Here is a 20,236-nt window from a genome sequence, read left to right as displayed (position 1 = left end):
CCAAGCCTTCATAATAGGGTATTGTTTCACCTTTTAGTTTTGGTGTTTCTTCCTACCGGCTCAAATTTCCACCTTTCAATTAAGCCTATTGAGATATGAAACGGATCGAGATAAAGATATCCGGCGATCAAGATGAGTTCAAGAATTAGGAAGATATGAAACACATGGAAAATATATTCTCTTATATTCAGGATATCTCTTGTAACTATCATCTAGAACTATTAGAATATAAAGATCGAGATGGATCGTGATCCAAATATATCAAATATCAACCGCGCAAGATATATGAAGATTAAGAATATATGTTAGTTAGTTATCTTGTACTTAGCCTAGATAGAGTGGATATTTAAGTCACTCTGTGAATACAAGTGACCTCTAAGTATTTTAATTCATTGAGTCAAGTGACCTCTATGTATTTTAATTCATTGACTCATGGAGTCTATCGAGTTGTAACCAATAGTCTCACGATTGTGGAGATAATATAATACAACCACTAATAGCTTGCTCCGTGGATGTAGGTCGTGATTCTCTGACCGAACCAAGTAAACTATTGTGTTCTTTATTTTAGTTTATAGCTTCTATTCTATCGACGAGGGTGAACTTTCACGAAAACAACCTAAAATGACTACTGTACATCTGAGCGAAATATGTCAGACTTAGACTATTCAATTTCAAGCTGGAATGTCCAAATCTAATGTCCCATTCACCATAACAGCAATAGGGTTCACACACTTTAAGTAAAAGAAAAAGAAATTCATATGTCAACATGAATTTTGATTTCAGTTTCGTATCTGACTCAAACTTTACATGACAATCATTTCTGCAACAAATTCTAACTCAACTTATATTTTAGAGTTACTGGATTCCATCTTTTATGGATTTCTCAACACTAAACATAAAAAATACAAGAAAAAAAAAGATGAAATGAAAAGAGCCGAAATTAGAACTTCTTTACCGGTACAAGAAACTCGAACTAGAACGTTTCATCATATCCATAATTCTTCCATGGGGATCCCACGATCACGTGCAACCCGACTAAGCAGAAAATAACTATGGGCACCCTTATCCATTTACAATACAATTGACTAGATATCGATTTACAATATTATTTTGGTTTTCAAACCCTTAATGGGATTAGAGTGGACTAAATGTCGTATTAGGCCCCGTTTTTCGGGCTATAAGCTCAAAAATTCTTTTTATTATTTTAAAATACAATTGAAAATTTAAGAATATGAAGTAGCCGACCAAAATGCTAACTTTTAAACTGTAAAAACAGTACCAAAAATTAAATATAAATAAGTTTTTCATCAAAAAAAATATAAATAAGTAAAAATTTAGAAATTTGAAATTTGAAATTTGAAATTGGAGAAATTCTCAACTTCCACAAAAATAAAATAGAGTCGATTAGTCTTAACATGTAAAATAGGCCGGTGGATCAAAAAATATATTCATTTAATATAAATGACAAAATAAAGAGTTGTCGGTTAACGTCAATATAATTAGAATTTAATATGTGAAAAAAGGAATTGTTATCAAGATAAGCTTTTAGTATAAACGACAAAATAAAATTTTGTCATTTACGCTGAGGAAGATTCAAGTCTAGTAAGCAAAACAGAGAACGGCCACAAGTGATAGGCGTTTTCGTACCGGAAGAAAGAATTAATGTGTCAATGGACAATTGTCGTTAAAGAATATATACCTCTTACATCCATCACAAAAAGCATTCTCTTTTGGCTATAAATATCATCCAATTTATATCAGAAAACAAGATTAATTTCATTCTTGAGTTACTCAAGCCATGGTCATCCTTAGCTCCAAAGTAGTCAAGTTACACATTAGCTTTGTTTCATGTCCTACCTTCCAATGTCTTGGTTGTCCTAGTTTTTGTGCTAGGTTATGATGAGGTTACAGATTCGATTCCAAATTCCAAGCCTTCATAATAGGTATTGTTTCACCTTTTAGCTTTGGTGTTTCTTCCTGCCGGCTCAGATTTCCACAATTCAATTAAGCCTATTGAGATGTGAGACTGATCGAGATGAAGATATCTGGCGATCAAGATGAGTCCAAGATTTTGGAAGATATAGAACACATGGAAAATATATTCTCTTATATTCAGGATATCTCTTGCAACTATTATCTAAAATTATTAGAATATAAAGATCGAGATTGATCGTGATTGGAAAATATCAAATATCAACGCGCAAGATATATGAAGATTTAAAATATATATTATTTAGTTATCTTATATTTAGGAAACTGAGATAATTAAGTCACTCTATGAATACAAGTGACCTCTATGTATTTTAATTCATTGAGTCATCGAGTCTATCGAGTTGTAACCAATTACTCTCACGATTGTGGAGATAATGTAATACATCACATTAATGGCCTTCTCCGTGGATGTAGGTCGTGATCCTCTGACCGAACCACGTAAACTGATGTGTTCTTTATTTTAGTTTATAGCTTCTATTCTATCTACGAGGGGGAACTTTCACAAAAACAAGCTAAAATGACTACTTTACATCGACCGAAATACGTCAGACTTAGAAGGGTTCACGCACTCCAAGTAAAAGAAAAAGAAATTCATATCTCAACATGAATTTTGGTTTCAGTTTCCTATCTGACTCAAACTTTACATGACAATCATTTCTACAACAAATTCTAACTCAACTTATATTTTAGAGTTACTGGATTCCATCTTTTATGGATTTCTCAACGCGAAACGTACAAAATACAAAAAAGAAAATGAAATGAACCAAACCGAACCGAAACGAAACGAAACTAGAACTTCTTTACCAGTACAAGAAACTCGAACTAGAGCGTTTCATCATTTCCATAATTCTTCCATGGGGATCCCACGATCATGTGCAACGTCAGCGAATTGTCTCATTTTCTGAACTGCGACGACTGTTGCTCTAGCGTTGTTAAGAGCATTTTTACTCCGAATTTGTTTCCCTAAAGCATTTTCCACACCAGCCATTTCTAAAACGATTCTTACTGCGCCACCAGCAATCACACCCGTACCTGGCGAAGCAGGGCGAAGCATCACTTTTGCTGCCCCATAATCTCCATCAGCTCTGCCATTCATATACATGAAAAACTAAGTTATAGGAATAAAACTCAACTACAGAAACTGATAATACAAGATTTTCATAGTTTTATCAAGATAATGGAAATGCTGATTCTTTTTTCAAATTGCAGCTAATGAAGCCCATAAAGAGTAAATTCAACCAAAGAATCATCAGTATTACTAGTTACTACCCAACAGCCAGCACCATTTACCTTCTCTTGCACCACAACCTATTACCCAAGAGGGTGTGCCAGAGGGCCAGATAACAAGGACAGTGACCCTGAATAATCTTGTGTCTCAACATAGTATTCTTTCTTTTTTCGAAATGACGAATGAATATATTAACTAGGAGTGAGGTTAAGGAAGTAAGCTACTAAAGAGAGAAAGAGCGGAAAAGCCGAAGGCATGGTTTGGCGGGAAAAACAATACATAAGTTAAGGAAGCTAACTAAGTACCTTCAACTTTGTATCGTGCATTTAAATAAATTCTGACTCGGGCTCTGAGTAAATTATAGGGAAGAAAAACATATATCTTAAAAGATTGCTGGGCCTACAAATTCAAAACCGGAGTATAAGCTATGCCTATAAGACTATAAGGAAACAACAACATAAGAAGAAAAAAAAGGTCTTTTAGCCAAGAGGACCCTGACGATAATTACGTCCCATTACAAAGAATACCCATTAATTCTTCCCAAGTCACTCTGAATCTGAAACCTTTAAGGGTCACCGGTCACAAGCCTCGCCCATTCCTTTCATGTACTCCAGGAGAAATAGTCTCTTGAGTCATATATACATAACTGCGTCTACACCTATCATTCCTTCTTTTGATATAGCATTCTCAATGTATATCTCTAGCTATAATGTTTTTAGGAAAGAAGTCGGGTTTGACTCTGTGGTTACCATATCATCTAGTGAACTTATTAAACCTCATAAAATGAATGTGAATTATAACTTCAGCATCTCTCTAACTCCCTTGCCGTTCTACCCATGACTAGAATAGGTTCAAACACATAAAGTTGTACAATTCATAGACCCCTACATCACTGAACTGTCAAGTTTCAATACTCATGTACTAATTAGCAACGTATTCAAAAGAACAAGATGAATTAATATTAACCTTGTTTCGGCAAAAAGCGCTTGTTGTTTGTAATTTTTCTTTCATTTTTTTGAATGGAAGCATGGTTTCATATAGCCTATATGATATAGGACCATAAACCTTCACAACCAAGAGTTAAACCCCTAACTTTCTCCACACTCGAGAGCCACAGACATGTTACCACTCAATCAAGCGGGCTTCACTTCGTATTTATTTATCTTGCTCAACAACAAATCTCTATACTTACATGCACATAAAGCAATCCTATAAGAAGCTAAAACCTTACTATGCCAATTCATTTTGTTTCATACTAGACTAATAATTCACATTAACATATTAAAAGAAAAAATCTTGGAACAAAAGGTTATGCCTAATCAAACACTACCTTAGCTCAAAATTTAATTGCAAAAGAACTAGACAGGTGGGGCTCGAACTTGTGACGAATAAGTTCAAAGTTTAATTTTTACCAACTCTTCCCACTTGGCTACAGCTCCTATGAAAAGAGAGCACCACTACTCCTTATCATATATTCAACCACCCGGGCTGCAGTTCGGCTGAGCCCACTAGTGGCTCCGCCTCTAGGAGAAGTATTATATTTATATATAGCATTCATGGGTGAAGACGGGAAGTAGGTTGCGGTCTTCCAACTGAACCACGTAAAATGGTCAGCATTCTTTATATATTTCATTCTTCCGATTTATCACTATGTTAATTCTATTTTATCCCTCAATGTTATTAATTATGAACCATGAAATTTAAACCTATATGGATTTAATTAACTAGTTAGATGAATAAAACAAGAGGACCTTATTTATTTTTCATAAACTTATAAGTGGCATGGCAATAATCATTATGGACGGCTAGAAATTCATTGTGTAAGCAAATAGTCTTTAAGGTTGTATTGTTTTTTTTTTCTGGAAACCGATTACATTGTCGTACAATTGGCATTGAACACATCAAAGATGTGATAAGCTTGCTACCCGCCCACTCAAACTCTAACATGACCTGGCCTATAGCCCACTCAAACTCTTAACGCCTATAGCCCAACTAGATAAAGGCCTAAAGCCCAACTACACTACATTATTTATACCCTAATAATCCCCATTCAAATAACCAAAGATTTCACCTTCTCTGGGATTCGAACCTGGGACCTCCAGGGATTTCTGGAGTTTATGTCAACACCTTGGGACCAAAGGTTGTATTTGATATCATGGAAATAATTCCATGGAAATAAAAGAGTTCCATGGAAAGTCTTCCACGAAATTTATTCCGTAGAAATATGAGTTCTTTCGTTTGGTAGACATCTATTATTCCGTAGAATTACAAACTCTGTTATTCGGTTGAGAACTAACTTTTACGAATATAATATTCAATTAAGAGTTTTTATTTATTCTTTATGTAGTCAAAATGACATTTTTATTCTTATGTTGCCAAAATTACATTTTCATCCTTATGTTGTCCAAATTAATTTTTACTCTTATATTGTAAAAATTATATTTTTTATCCATGTGTTGTAAAATTATTTAATCTTGTGTCACTTTGCTAACTTGAGAGTAAGATAAAACTGTAAATTTGACAAGGTACGGATAAAAAAAATTACTAATATAGAAGGGTAAAATTATCATTTAAATGTAAAAGTGTAGACATATCATTTAAAAAAAATCACTAATACAGAAGGGTAAAATTATCAATAGCCTCCAACTAAACTCATATCTCAACATGAATTCTGATTAAGTTTCTTATCTCACTCAGACTTCACATAACAACCATTTCTACAACAAATTCTAGCTCAACTTGATGTTTTCAGAGTTTTTAGATTCTAGCTCAACCTATGAGTAGCATTTGACTACAAACAGCTGAAAAATAGTTTGAGAGATGTTGAAAAAACTCCCCCTATTTGTCAGTGTCATACGAAAAATAACAAAAAAAATTAAGCCCCAGGGAGCGGTTGTAGGCGCCTCCCAAAACTACTGTAGGGACCTCCCTTCTGTAGGCGCCTCCAAAAACATTCATAGGGGCCTCTTGAGCACCTCCATCTTCTTCTTCTCTTTTTCATTTTTCTTCTTTCTTTCTCTACTTTCAATCTAAAAATCAACCAACTAAAATCCATTAATCTTCAAAAAGATTAAACACAAGATTATACTCTAAACTCTAAACTCATTTTCAATCTTTTTCGACTTCTTTCTCTCTCTACTTTCTCTATCTTAAACCAACTTAAAAACAGAATGAAAACCTTAGACTTTGCCAGCCAATTTCGAATGTGTGATGAAGAACCCTAGATATGTTGTCTAATTTCGAAAGTGTGATAAAGGAATCCTAATTCTACTGTCCAATTTCAAGTGTAATGAAGAACCCCACCATTAATGAAGATCCAAACCGTTAATGAAGAAATCCTAGATCTACTTTCTTTATCTTCTCTCGGACAGTCCGAAATCTAAAGAACGACCTCAGCTTGGGCCAGTCTGAGACCTATCGGACTGGACAGTCCGACCTATTTCGGACGGGCCAGTCCGAGGCAAAACTTTGAGCCTTGGACTGATCAGTCCGAGTGGGGGCGCCTACAGTCAAACATCAATTGGAGGCCCCTATAGCATTTTGGGGAGGCGCATTTAGACGCACCCCCCAATTTTTTTTTTTTAAGCCAAGGGAACAATTTCTGTTAATAAGTGAATAAATCACAATGTTTACATGGATGAATTCTTATTTCTCTCCTCTGAAAACTTCATGAGAGTTACATACCTTTAAATGCAAAGTGCCTCATGAAGGGAAAGAAATTGGACTAGACACAGACACTATTGGGATCCTAAAGATCCGAGAAGAGAGACCCTAAAGATCTGACAAAAAGAATCCTGAAGATTCGTGAAAGAAGACCCTAAAGGTCTGACAAAAAAAGAAAACAAACGAAACACCGCCATTGTCGCCGGAAAACCGCCATTGTCGCCGAAAAACCGCCATTTGTCGCCGAAAGTCATCCATTGTCGTCGGAAACCCATCCTTGTTGCCGGATAGTCGCCTCCATCACTCCACCATATCCATCATTGTGTAGAAGATAAAATCGAACGAAACACCGATTATAGCCTTCTCCATTTCCATGAAGCAAAGAATCTTATATTTAGATTGATTATGATTGTGTTATATCTGCCGTTCTTAGACCCCGAAGCCGATTGGTTGCCATCCACCAAAGACCTCTTTAGGGTTCAACATGTGATGGTGATAATTAATGTGATGGTGAAATATCAACATGTGATGGTATTGGTGATAATCAAAACACAAACTGTTCTCGGATGGAAAGAATTGAGATTGACTGAGTCGCCTGACATCGTTGATGGTGTTATATCTTTATTAGAAAACAAAAAAAGAAATCCGGCGAAGGGAAGACCTTTCGCAAGAGAGGCAAAAAAACTCTCGAACGAAGCAAACGGTTATTAAAGGATGAGGGACAGTTTTAGAGAGAGATTTTTGACTTCCCCAAAATTACAGTCCTTTTGGGCAGTTTGATATGTTGCGCCCAGCAACGTCAAATATGGTTTTAGGAGGATTTTTATTATTTTAAAATACAGTAGAAAATTTAAGAATATGAAGTAGCAGACCAAATGCTAGCTTTTAAATTTTTTTTTTTTTGTTGAAGTAGAAACTTTCATTAATGAATCATACAGTTATTACAATATTTGTCAATTAAAATACAAGGAATATTCGACCACTTCTTATTTCTATTCTTCTTTCTCGCCCATTTAGCTATCTTGTCTGCGAGCACGTTGCAATCTCTATTAATATACTTGAAATGAACTTTCTCGAACCATCGTCTGATCTCCCGTATTTTCTGGATATGAGACATCGATTGCCATTGAATTGAGTGCTTCTGGTTATTTAAGTGATTGATGATGTTAATATTGTCGCTTTCTATGATGATTGACTTGAGGTTCTGTTCCTTCGCCCATTCAAGGCCATGAAGAATGGCTTTCGCTTCACTTTCTTCACTGTTTCTAGCTCTGGTAGATTTTACTTGAGCTTCGAGGAATTTGGATTCAGTATTATGAGCTATCAAACTGATTCCCACATTAGATATTACGTTCACAAACGATGCATCGACATTAATTTTTATGAATTGTGGGGGTGGGGGTTTCCATTTTTCTACTGGTTTTTGTGTCTTTTTCACTGTATGTTTTTTGCTTCTCGGATAGGATTTGATCATTTTAATCATTTTAGTCAGATCAGTAATCTCATGTTGAAAATAATGGTCGCATCTAATTTTCCATATAATCCAAAGAATGTTCGCAAAATGTATATCTTCATTCGAGAAACCGAGGTTTGAATCTAGGTTTGAATCTTTCTCCCAGGAGAAGATCCAGTCTCTGATCGAAGTAATATTCTCCGAAATAATATTAAAGTGGAACCAGATGTTCTTAGCTAGGGCACAGTGGAGAAGTGCGTGCTCTATAGTTTCAACTGTAGTGCAATTAGGACAATTAATGTTATTGTCAATATATTTACCAATTCGATCTCTAACCGGGAGCGACTGAGCGCAAATTTTCCAAATGAACATCTTAATGCGCGGAACAGTGGGGAGAGCCCAGATGAACTTCCAATTATGAGTTATAGTTTCTTGGGTACTATTATTGGTGTTGAGGTATTGGTACATGGATTTCACAGTGAATTTGCCCGATTCCGTGAGTTTCCATTTGATTTGATCATTTCCTTCACTATTCACTGGGATCGCCTTGATGAGATTCTGAGTAACGTTATCGAAGTTGGCTTCGAGCTCTTCGTCATTCCAACTATTATTCGTAATGAGCTGAGAAACCGTCGTCAGATTAGATTGTTTATTATTTTGAACCACTTCTGTAATTCCTGGGATCCAGTGATCTTCCCAAATGTTAACATCTCTACCCGATTGCACTTCCCAGGTTGCCATTCCCTCTATAATGGAGTAATGCTTCCTGATGGTCTTCCAAATCCACGAGTGATGTTGCTTCGCTGGTCCCGGTTTATCCGTCGTCGGATAATATTTGGCCTTGAGAAGTTTCGACCATGGCTTTCCTGGTTCCGTCTTGAGTCTCCAGGCCATCTTAGATAAGAGAGCAGTGTTATCTATTTCTGGCAGGTGAATACCCAGCCCCCCTTGGTTCTTGGGTTTGCAAATGTAAGTCCATGATTTAGTGCAAATACCCTTCGTCTTACCCCACCAGAAGTTCCTTTGAGCGGACTTGATGCTTTTGCAAATCCCTTTCGGGATTGCAAAGCACTGCATCTGATATCGGGGTACGGCCGACGCGATAGCCGAGATGACCACCGTTCGACCAGCTTGCGACAGGAAAGAGTGATTCCAGTTGTTGAGCTTACTCGTGATGTGGTCGAGAATATCACTAAACACCTTAGTCTTTTGGGCTCCTATAAATAACTGAGCACCTAGGTATTTCTCCGAGGTGGACGCATACTTAACTTTCAGAGTACGCATGATGAGCCTCTTGAACTTAGGATGAGAGTTCTTGGAGTAGAAAATATTAGACTTCGCATAATTAATTAATTGACCCGACGTGGCACAAAAATCCTGAAGAATGGTCTTGAGAGTGTGGATGTTATCGATAGAATTACGACCAAAGATAATACAATCATCCGCGAATAGCAAATGAGAAATCTCCATATCTTCTCTATTAATGGGGAAGCCCTGAAATTTGTTGTCGGTGTTATTGATCAACTTTCGACTAAGACCTTCCATAGCAAGCGTGAACAGGAACGGAGAAAGTGGGTCCCCTTGCCTAATCCCTCTAGAGGGATAAAAAATGTCACCTGGCCTACCATTCACCAAAACCGCCATGGATGAAGTCGATATGCACGTACTAATCATTTTGATCCAGTGTGCATCGTAGCCCAAGTTTCTCATGATATCTGTGAGGAAGCTCCATTCAATTCTATCAAATGCTTTAGACATATCCAGTTTGAGACCAAAATAGCCTGCTGCTCCTTTCATTCTCTTATATGAGTGGATTATCTCCTGGCCTATAATGATATTGTCCGTAATCTGTCGGCCTGGGACATATGCTGCCTGAAGCGGATTGATGATATTTATGAGCGTCTGCTTAAACCTGTCAGCCAGAATCTTTGTGATGATTTTGTAGGTAGTGTTTAGGAGACTGATGGGTCTGTAATCCGCTGGAATCTGGGGGGTCTAGCTTTTAAATTGTAAAAACAGTACTAAATATTAAATATAAATAAGTTTTTCATCAAAAAAAATATAAATAAGTTAAAATTTTGATTTTTGAATTTTGAATTTTGAATTTTGAATTTTGAAATTTGAAATTGGAGAAATTCTCAACTTCCACAAAAATAAAATAGAGTCGATTAGTCTTAACATGTAAAATAGACAGGTGGATCCAAAAATATATTCATTTAATATAAATGACAAAATAAAGAGTTGTCGTTTAGCATCAATATAATTAGAATTTGATACGTGAAAAAAGGAATTGTTATCAATGGATAAGCTTTTAGTATAACCGACAAAATAAGATTTTGTCATTTACGTTGAGGAAGATTCAAGTCTAGTAAGCAAAACAGAGAACGGCCACAAGTGATAGACGTTTTCGTATCGGAAGAAAGAATTAATGTGTCAATGGACAATTGTCGTTAAAGAATATTTCTAAAGAATATATACTTCTTACATCCATCACAACCAGCATTCTCTTTTGGCTATAAATATCATCCAATTTACATCAGAAAACAAGATTAATTTCATTCTTGAGTTACTCAAGCCATGGTCATCCTTAGCTCCAAGTAGTCAAGTTACACATTAGCTTTGTTTCATAACCTACCTTCCAATGTCTTGGTTGTCCTAGTTTTTGTGCTAGTTTATGATGAGGTTACAGATTCGATTTCAAATTCCAAGCCTTCATAATAGGTATTGTTTCACCTTTTAGTTTTGGTATTTCTTCTTACCAGCTCAAATTTCCACCTTTCAATTAAGCCTACTGAGATGTGAGACTGATCGAGATGAAGATATCCGACGATCAAGATGAGTCCAAGATTTTGGAAGATATAGAACACATGGAAAATATATTCTCTTATATTCAGGATATCTCTTGTAACTATTATCTAAAACTATTAGAATATAAACATCGAGATTGATGGTGATTGGTAAATATCAAATATCAACGCGCAAGATATATGAAGATTTAAAATATATATTATTTAGTTATCTTAAATTTAGCCTAGATAGAGTCCTAGGAAACTGAGATAATCAAGTCACTCTATGAATACAAGTGACCTCTATGTATTTTAATTCATTGAGTCGTCGAGTCTATCGAGTTGCAACCAATTACTCTCACGATTGTGATTGTGGAGATAATATAATACATCACATTAATGGCCTTCTCCGTTTTTTCCATTGAACTTCTCTATCTTATATTTTTCTGATTTGACCGTACCACTTCTGGATCTCATCTTCTCTTCGTTCAATCTCAACAAGGCTCTCGTTCAAATTGTTAGTACTAAAAATTCGCGGAAGCTATCAAACCTATCCTTGAAATTGATCCGACTATGAAAATTAATCGAAAAGCTAAACCAAAACTAAATATGTAAACAGAATTAACGAGGTTCGGCTTAAAGCCTACGTCCTCGGGCGAATAAGAAAACTTTATTGATGGATAGATGAAGACGACTCACGCAACCCGCAAGTTCGTCCCAAGATGGTACCGTATAGAATTTAACCTTCTATACTAGATCTTCGACGACCGAGAAATTAAACACCACTCAAAACAATGAATAAAATTTCTCTCTTACTTGCTCTCTCTCTCTAGCTCTTATTGAGTTGTGGTTGTTGTGTTGTTGTGTATTTTACCAATACTCAAACCCCCTATATATAGCATTGAAAACTGACTCCAATCTTGAGTTTTGAGCAGTTTCCAAATTTTGAGTAGTTTCCAAATTTTGAGTCCAATTTGAAAATCCAATTTGGAATTGGATTCTCACCAAACTGACTTCCAATTGGAGTCTCACCACCGACTCTCACACTTAAAAATCAAATTCTTATCCACTAAGCTACAACTTAACTTATTTCTTAAATCTATTTGAACTATAATTATTAATTTGAAAGTAACATACAAAGTTCAAAATATAAGACCCTTAACTATGTTGGGCCCAAAGTGATCGCTTTAGTGGCTTTGGGCTCGGGCGGCCCCTGAAAACAAGCATACGTATGTTGTTTGTGTTTACAAAGTCAAACATAAAATTTGAATTGGCTAGAGTCAGGTTTCTGAATATTTGTATTTGTCTACCTCGTGGTGTCTGACTCATCTAAATGATTGATTTTAAGTTTACATGAGTCGGACGGTTTGATTCACATTTTGCGAGACACGCTGTGGGGTCCAATTGGAAAAAAAACGAAAGGTTAAAATGTTTCTAATGTTCAATATAATTTGGGTAGGTGCCCGTGCATCTATTGGAGGTTAAAACTAAAAACACTTGTCTTTTTTCAACAACAAAAAAAGGCACTAGCCTTTGAGTTTCATATCTCTATGGGGAGGCATTTGCATATTTCTAATATTCACTACTATTCTGTAAATACCTTCATTGTTTTCATTTGGTGTGAGTGTCTCAAATTCTAGCATGGCTAGCCAACATGACAAATTTTCTATTGGGCTTCTTATTTGGTGTTATTTGTGATTGTTACAGTGATTTGTAAGAAAACTATTACGGACAAACTTTGTCCAACCCAATTTCTTTTCGAGTTATGGACTTCACAAACTTAATATGGGGAGCAATCAAACTTATACAAGTCTAAATAATGACAAGATAGGTAAAAATGTTATAGATATTTGTTTGCCATACAAATTAGGATTTTGTCGATCCTCATTAATGTGGAAATTTTATACGAAGTAAGAAAATTAGATATTTGGAGTCAACGATTATTTTCTTTTAAGAAAACAACATAATAAAAGGTTGCTTAACAACCAAGAATCTCAAATAATTGTCATCAGCCAGTATGTTCCTTATATATTTGTTCCAAAAATTTCAATTCTTTTTCCTATAAATACAGCCAAAAGTTACACAAGAAAAATATCACATTTCTTCTCTTTGAGCTATTGATGCCTTAGTGGTTGATAGCTCCAAAATATTATAAGTTGAAGATTAAATCTATGTTCTATGTCTTTATGTCTTGGTCATAGGTACATTTACGAGTTGTGGTGCTTTTGTAATGAGGTCCCAGATCCGATTCCAGCATTGAATCACAACAAAATACTTCAAAATTTAATCATGAAGATCTTGATAGTGAGGTAAAGATGGGTATTATTTTCTCCAACTTGATTTAATATTCATTAGTTTATCGAAATATTTTAGAAGTTTTTATTGTTGAACATAAATCAGTTGTGAGCGACGCCCTAACCATTTGTTTTTCTTCTCACCAATTACCATACTATGGTTTCTCTCTCTAAACCAAATGGTGATTGGTGATTGGTGAGAAGAAAAACGAATGGTTGTTGGGACCGGTGCTTATAGAGATGTCTGTTAACAGTAATTTAGCCCGGTGCCTTTAGAAGCACCCTCAAGGAAAACATAATCATTAGAGTCGGACAAGGGTAGAAATCCTCTATATAAGTCCCAGCACCATATAATCATTAAGGTCATATTTGGCATGCGGGGTGAAATGTGATTCCTGGAAATCAAATTTAGCCCGGTGCCTTGAGAATCAAATTATTGTAGTTTGATGTTTGATTTGACCAGGAATGAGAATTTGATTCCTGACATATTCCTAATTTGGTGTTTGGTTCGTACAAGAATAGGAATATAAGTTTTTGTAAAAGTTCACCTTTACCCTTACTTAAACTACATAATCACACATCAATTTTGTTATATATTAAAATCAGTATTATTTATTCAAATTCGTAGACATGAATTTCCTGTTCCAATTGTCAATTTTTGATTATTCACGATACACCAAAGGGGTAGTATTTAAAGATCTATGCTTAAAATGAATATAGGTCTTAATAAAAATTTATCTAAATAAAATTCCACTCATAACCTAAATAAAAATTTATCTAAAATGAAATTTTGTTCATAAACTTGAATAATACTTATTAATAGCAAATCTCATAAAAATAAATTTAAACTAAATAACTTGGTAAGTTTAGGGCTTATTTTTCAAGAAGCCCAAGAACTCAATTTAGGTGACATCCAGGTGACATTGCAAAGAAAAGAGACAATCGAGAGACGTAGAAAGACAACCGAGAGAGATAGAGAGCTTGTGTGGTGGAAAACCCCTAGTTTAGACTGTTTGGTTGTCGAATTTATATTGAAGACAAATCTAAAATTAGGTATTCCAATATTTTATTAAGAATATTTTTGTCCATAAATAATAGATATGATTCCCGGGAATGGGAATCACAAACTCACCCTCCTTCTTGGGTTTGCTATTACCCCTTTCAGGAGGAATCTTATTTCTGGGGAAATTAGATTCCCAAGCTATTCCCGCGCGCCAAATTCCGATAAAAACATTCAATTCCTATGCTATTGCCCCGCACCAAAAGTTGCCTAAGTAGTTCCATATATCTCACAACTACATAGTATTAGGAGTTTTCTTATATTTTAAAATCTAATTCAAAATTTAAGAATATGAAGTAGGAGACCAAAATTCTAAATTTTAAATTTTAAACATTGAATTTAGGATTTGGAAAATTCTCAATTTTCACAAAATACAATTTAGTGAATCAGTCTTAACATGTAAAATTGGAAGGTGGCTTACAATATATTCATTTAATTTAAATTACAAAATAAGGAGTTGTCGTTTAGTCTAAGTATAATTCAAACTTAGTATGTGAAAAAAAATGCTATCAATCGGCACGCAAATATTCCTTTAGAATAAAAGACAGAGAAGATTTTGTCATTTACGCTTCCTTTTACATCCATTAAAAAATTCATTCTCTTTTGGCTATAAATATCATCAAATTTATACCACAACAGGGTCAATTTTGTTCTTGAGCTACCGATGCGGTGGCCATCGGTAGCTCTAAAATCTTACAATGTCTCGGTCGCCTCACGTTGTCTATTAATGCTTATTGAGGTCATAGGTTCGATTCCAGATCTGATACACAACAGAACATTTACCATGAACAAAAGTTATGTCCTTCACCTCTCGGTATGCTATATCTCCTCTCCCTCTCTTCACAATTTTTTTTTCTTCTCAAATCACTTGAGAGTCGATAGATCTTCCAACCAGTCGCTTAACGAATCCTTGTGTCCGGCTCTCTTCCAGCATACCTTTGGAAATCTAGAGATGCCACAACTTTCAAAGAGAAAGTAATTCAGGTACAATCGATAGCAAAAAAAGATCATATTTGCTTGATCAAGAGTGAAGTGTTGGGCAAAATTCTCTTCTTTTTTTTAACTTCATCCTTTGTCGGGACGTCTCAATGGCAAATATCCACCATACGCAAAAGTCTTCCTTTTCGTTTTTATTTGTCAGTTTCTGAAAAAACAATTATAATCGCCAAGTGGTAAAACATCGAAAATGAGACATAATGTACTCCAATAGACAAAATGGGTGATAGTCTACTACCACTACAAGTGTTGTTTAATTTGATGCAATCTTAATATGTTTTATTTATGTATAATTCACTTCTGTATACTTTGTTTCTTGTAGGAAGAAAAAAACAAGGGCTGGAACCTACTGGAAACATGAGAAGTGAACTTCTGAGGACAGGAATTTCTAATGTCAAAGAATATCTAAAGGTATACGGCTCTCATGTTATGCAACGTCCCTCGAAACAAGGTAATGCTCGTAGAAGTGCTGGGAAAAGTGCTGGGAAAAGTGCTGGGAAAAGTGCTACTAGAAGTGCTGATACAAGTGTTGGGGCGAAGCGCAAACGTGAGATCGAAAAAAGTGATGTAGATAGAGATATGAATGAGGGACCTCAGGATGAAAGTGACAAGTTGAATATAAATCTTGATCTCAGTGGAACTTATAATCTGAGGCAGATTAAAGCTTTCACAAGGGGTAAAGGTGATTCTTCTGAAAAGAACATGGGGTTCTTATCTTTCATATATGAGATCTTATAGAGGTAAGATAAAAATGTTATATTATTTTCAAAATGTATAGATATGTTATATTTGTTTATTTTCTTGAACTAATAATTAACCATTTGAATTGTAAATTATAGGTGATCAGTCGAAGTTTCCGAATTTATATTACTCATCTATTGGAATTTACATTAGCAAGAAGGTTCATTTACTGCTTGATGGAGAGTGAAGTGTATTAGAGTATTAGGATCGAGATGAATCGAGATCCGAAGATATCAAATATCAACCGTCAAGATATATGAAGATATGGAAGATATTATCTTGTACTTATTCTAAATAGAGTCCTAGGAAACTATGTCTTTTATTCATTGGTGAGCCTTCGAATCTGTAACCAATCAATCCCACGATTGTAGAGTTAATATAATACAGCCATTAATGGCTTTCTCCGTGGATGTAGGTCGTGATCCTCGGACCGAACCACGTAAGCTATTGTTGTACTTTATTTTAGTTTGCGTCTTCTATTCTACTAACTAACATGAACTTTCACAAAGTGTTGGGCAAAATTCTGTTCTTTTTCGAAGTTCATTCTTTGTTGGGGCACCGTTGATCTACCATAAGCAAAATTCTCCCTTTTCGTTTCCATTTAGCATTTTCAGAAGAAGAAAAAACGTCGTGCTAAAACATCTATAAACTGAGACAAAATGTACTCCAATAGACAAAATGGGTGGATAGTCTACTACCTCTATAAGTGTTGTTTAACTTTATAAAGATCTTAATCTTAATATGTTTTATTTCTGTAATTTAAGTTCTAGTAAAATCAGATTTTAGAATTAGCTTTCCTTTCAAATCTGTCAATAGCCACCTTATAAACTCATATCTCAACATGAATTCTGATTCAGTTTCTTATCTGACTCAAACTTTATCTAACAATCATTTCTACAACAAATATAATTCTAGCTCAGCTTGATGTTTTCGCGGATTCAACTTCTATTCAACTTCTATTCAACATAAAACTTATTTAAATAAAAAAAAAAAAACATAACCCATCAAACTTAAAACACCAAAAAATCTTAAGAAGAAATAAAATTGAAGTTACCTATGAGGAAAAGTTGAATCCTTAGTTAATGGAACAGAATTATATTCCTTATAGCTTTAGTAGCTGCTTTTTGAGATGAGACGGATTGAACATGAAATATTCATGAACAAGTAATTCATTAATTGAACATGAGCCTTTTCTATTTCATGATTAACTTCCTATATAATTGTAATTTCAAATTTGATAGCTAGCTAATAAAGTTAGTATTACAAGAGAAAATTTGCACTAATAGGAAATGGAGATATTGGAGCAAACTGAAAGGGTTAATTCATTAGCCTTTTGTATTTCCTCATTAATTTATTATATAGTTGTAAGTTCAAGTTTGTTAGTTAGTTAATGTAGATATTCCACTTGACCATGATGTCTTATATAGTTGTAAGTTCATAACAGTTATTGTTTCACCTTTTAGTTCCGGTGTTTCTTACTACCGTCTCAGATTTTCACCATTCAATTAAGTTTATTGGGGAGATAATAAGCCACATCTATTTATGACTTTTTCCGTGGATGTAGGTCGTGATCCTCCGACCGAACCACGTAAACTATTGTGTTCTTTATTTTAATTTATATCTTCTATTCTATCAACGAATGTGATCTTTCACAAAAACAACCTAAAATGACTATTGTACATCACCAAAATACGTTAGACTTAGACAATTCAGTTTCAAGCAGGAATGTCCAAGTCTAATGTCCCACTCACCATAACAGCAGTAGGGTTTTCATGCACTTGAAGTAAAAGAAAAAAAAAATTCATGAACTTAGTGACGAAAAATTTCACATTTGTCAGCAGCAACCTTCTAAACTCATATCTCAACATGAATTATGATTTCAGTTTCTTATCTGACTCAAACTTTACATGACAATCATTTCTGCAACAAATTCTAACTCAACTTATATTTTAGAGTTACTCGATTCCATCTTTTATGGATTTCTCAACACGAAACATACAAAATGCAAAAAAGAATGATGAATTGAAACGAAACAAAATTAAAACTTCTTTACCGGTACAAGAAACTCGGACAATAACGTTTCATCATTTCCATAATTCTTCCATGGGGATCCCACGATCACGTGCAACGTCAGCGAATTGTCTCATTTTCTGAACTGCGACGACTGTTGCTCTAGCATTGTTAAGAGCATTTTTACTCCGAATTTGTTTCCCTAAAGCATTTTCCACACCAGCCATTTCTAAAACGATTCTTACTGCGCCACCAGCAATCACACCCGTACCTGGCGAAGCAGGTCTAAGCATCACTTTAGCGGCCCCATAATCTCCATCAGCTCTGCCATTCAAATACATGAAAAACTAAGTTATAGGAATAAAACTCAACTACAGAAACTGATAGAACAAGATTTTCTTAGTTTTATCAAGATAATGGAAATGCTGATTCTTTTTTCAAGTTGCAGCTAATGAAGCTCATAAAGAGTAAATTCAACCAAAGAATCATCATTATTACTAGTCTCTTGAGTCATATATATACATAATTGCATCTACACCTATCATTCCTTCTTCTCACCATTCTCAATGTATATCTCTAGCTATAATGTTTTTAGGAAAGAAGTCGGGTTTTGCTCTGTGGTTACCCATAATCCATGAAACCAGTTAAACAAGAAGCAGCATGATCATCTAGTGAACTTATTAAAGCTCGTAAAATGAATGTGAATTATAACTTGAGCATCTCTCTAACTCCCTTGCCGTTCTACCCATGACTAGAGTAGGTTCAAACACATCAAGTTGTACAATTCATAGACCCCTACATCACCGAACTGTCAAGTTTCAATAGTCATATACTAAATTACTAATTAGCAATGTATTCAAAAGAACAAGATGAATTAGTATTAACCTTGTTTCAGCAAAAAGCGCTTGTTGTTTGTGATTTTTCTTTTATTTCTTAGAATGGAAGCCTGGTTTCATATAGGACCATAAACCTTCACAACCAAGAGTTAAACCCCTAACCTTCTCCACACTGGAGAGCCATAGACATGTTACCACTCAACCAAAGTGGGCTTCACTTCATATTTATTTATATTGCTCGACAACAAATCTCTGAACTTACATGCACATAAAGCAATCATATAAGAAGCTAAAACCTTACTATACCAATTCATCTAGTTTCATACTAAACATATAATTCACATTAACTAAAACAAAATTTCCCACATCAATGAATTGGATAATCTTAATACTTCAACAATATATAACTAGATTAACATAAACAATCAAGTAGAATAGCAAACAATCAACTTACCTATGAGGAAAAGTTGAATACTTGGTTAATGGGACAGTGATGATATTCCTTCTAGCATTAGTAGCTGCTTTTTGAACAGCACCAATAACTTCCTTAGCTTTTCCAACACCAACTTGACCTTGTTTATCACCTACAACAACAACATCCCTAAAATGCAATTGTTTACCACCTTTAACAACTTTAGTAACCCTCCTAACTTGAACTACCCTTTCTTCAAATCCATCTCTAATTTTCTCTTTCTTAGTTTTTGTTCCAAAACCAGTTGCTTTTTTCATTTTAGAATCCATTATATAAATATCATTACCTAAAACACTCATACCACTATAAGCAGGACCATAAATTTCTTCATAAGCTGCTGCAATTTCTTCTTCACTTTCAGGTGGAAGATCATCAAAAGGAGATGGGATATAACCTTCTGGAGGTTTGGGTGGTTCAAATGTGATATCTTCTTCTGGGTTTACTTGGTCGAAAAATGTTGTGTCAATGTCGTCGGATTTAGCTTTAAGGGGTTTAATTTTGTGGGAAATTGGTGTGATGAGTTTGTGGGTTTTGATTTTGTAGAAGGAGAAGGTAGTAGGTAGGATGAATTTTGGAGGATGAGAAGTTTGGGAGGAGGGAAGAGAGGATAATGATGAGAGAGATGAGGAGAGATAGCCATTATAGAGAGAGAAGATAATCAGAAAGATGAGTTTTTTTTTCTCTTTTTTGGGTTATTTGGAATAG

At 34.9% G+C, this 20,236-nt stretch overlaps 2 protein-coding genes across 2 annotated transcripts; both read right to left on the bottom strand.

Annotated features, from left to right (window-relative positions):
* Window positions 1–2,827: 2,827 nt before the first annotated feature.
* Window positions 2,828–10,133, bottom strand: LOC147560117 (uncharacterized). Its single transcript, XM_086659245.1, has 2 exons — window positions 7,942–10,133; window positions 2,828–3,077 (listed from the first exon to the last, which is right to left on the bottom strand). The coding sequence occupies exons 1-2, from the start codon at window positions 10,131–10,133 to the stop codon at window positions 2,828–2,830; spliced, it is 2,442 nt and encodes an 813-aa protein (XP_086515371.1).
* A 7,997-nt stretch (window positions 10,134–18,130) lies between these two features.
* On the bottom strand, window positions 18,131–20,223 carry LOC147560116 (small ribosomal subunit protein uS5c-like; the record flags this gene model as incomplete). The annotated part of the gene is made up of 2 exons (XM_086662153.1): window positions 18,131–18,547; window positions 19,514–20,223. Coding segments are annotated over 2 exons (960 nt in total), but the record flags the coding sequence as incomplete, so codon positions are not given.
* Between the last annotated feature and the right edge of the window lie 13 nt (window positions 20,224–20,236).

The sequence above is a fragment of the Eschscholzia californica genome, unplaced genomic scaffold, assembly GCF_041429995.1.
Source record: "Eschscholzia californica isolate CP2 unplaced genomic scaffold, dmEscCali1.0.p SCAF_2, whole genome shotgun sequence".
Classification (NCBI taxonomy): domain Eukaryota; kingdom Viridiplantae; phylum Streptophyta; class Magnoliopsida; order Ranunculales; family Papaveraceae; genus Eschscholzia; species Eschscholzia californica.
The sequence above is the reverse complement of the archived record's forward strand: the minus strand, read 5'-3'. Positions and strand labels throughout refer to the sequence as shown.

Excerpts from the sequence above, each read along its gene's own strand:
- LOC147560117 (XM_086659245.1), bottom strand. The coding sequence starts at position 10,133 with ATGAAAGGAGCAGCAGGCTATTTTGGTCTCAAACTGGATATGTCTAAA. Across the intron at positions 3,078-7,941 it reads TTCGAGAAAGTTCATTTCAA|AGCTGATGGAGATTATGGGG; the intron begins GTATATTAATAG and ends TATGAATGGCAG.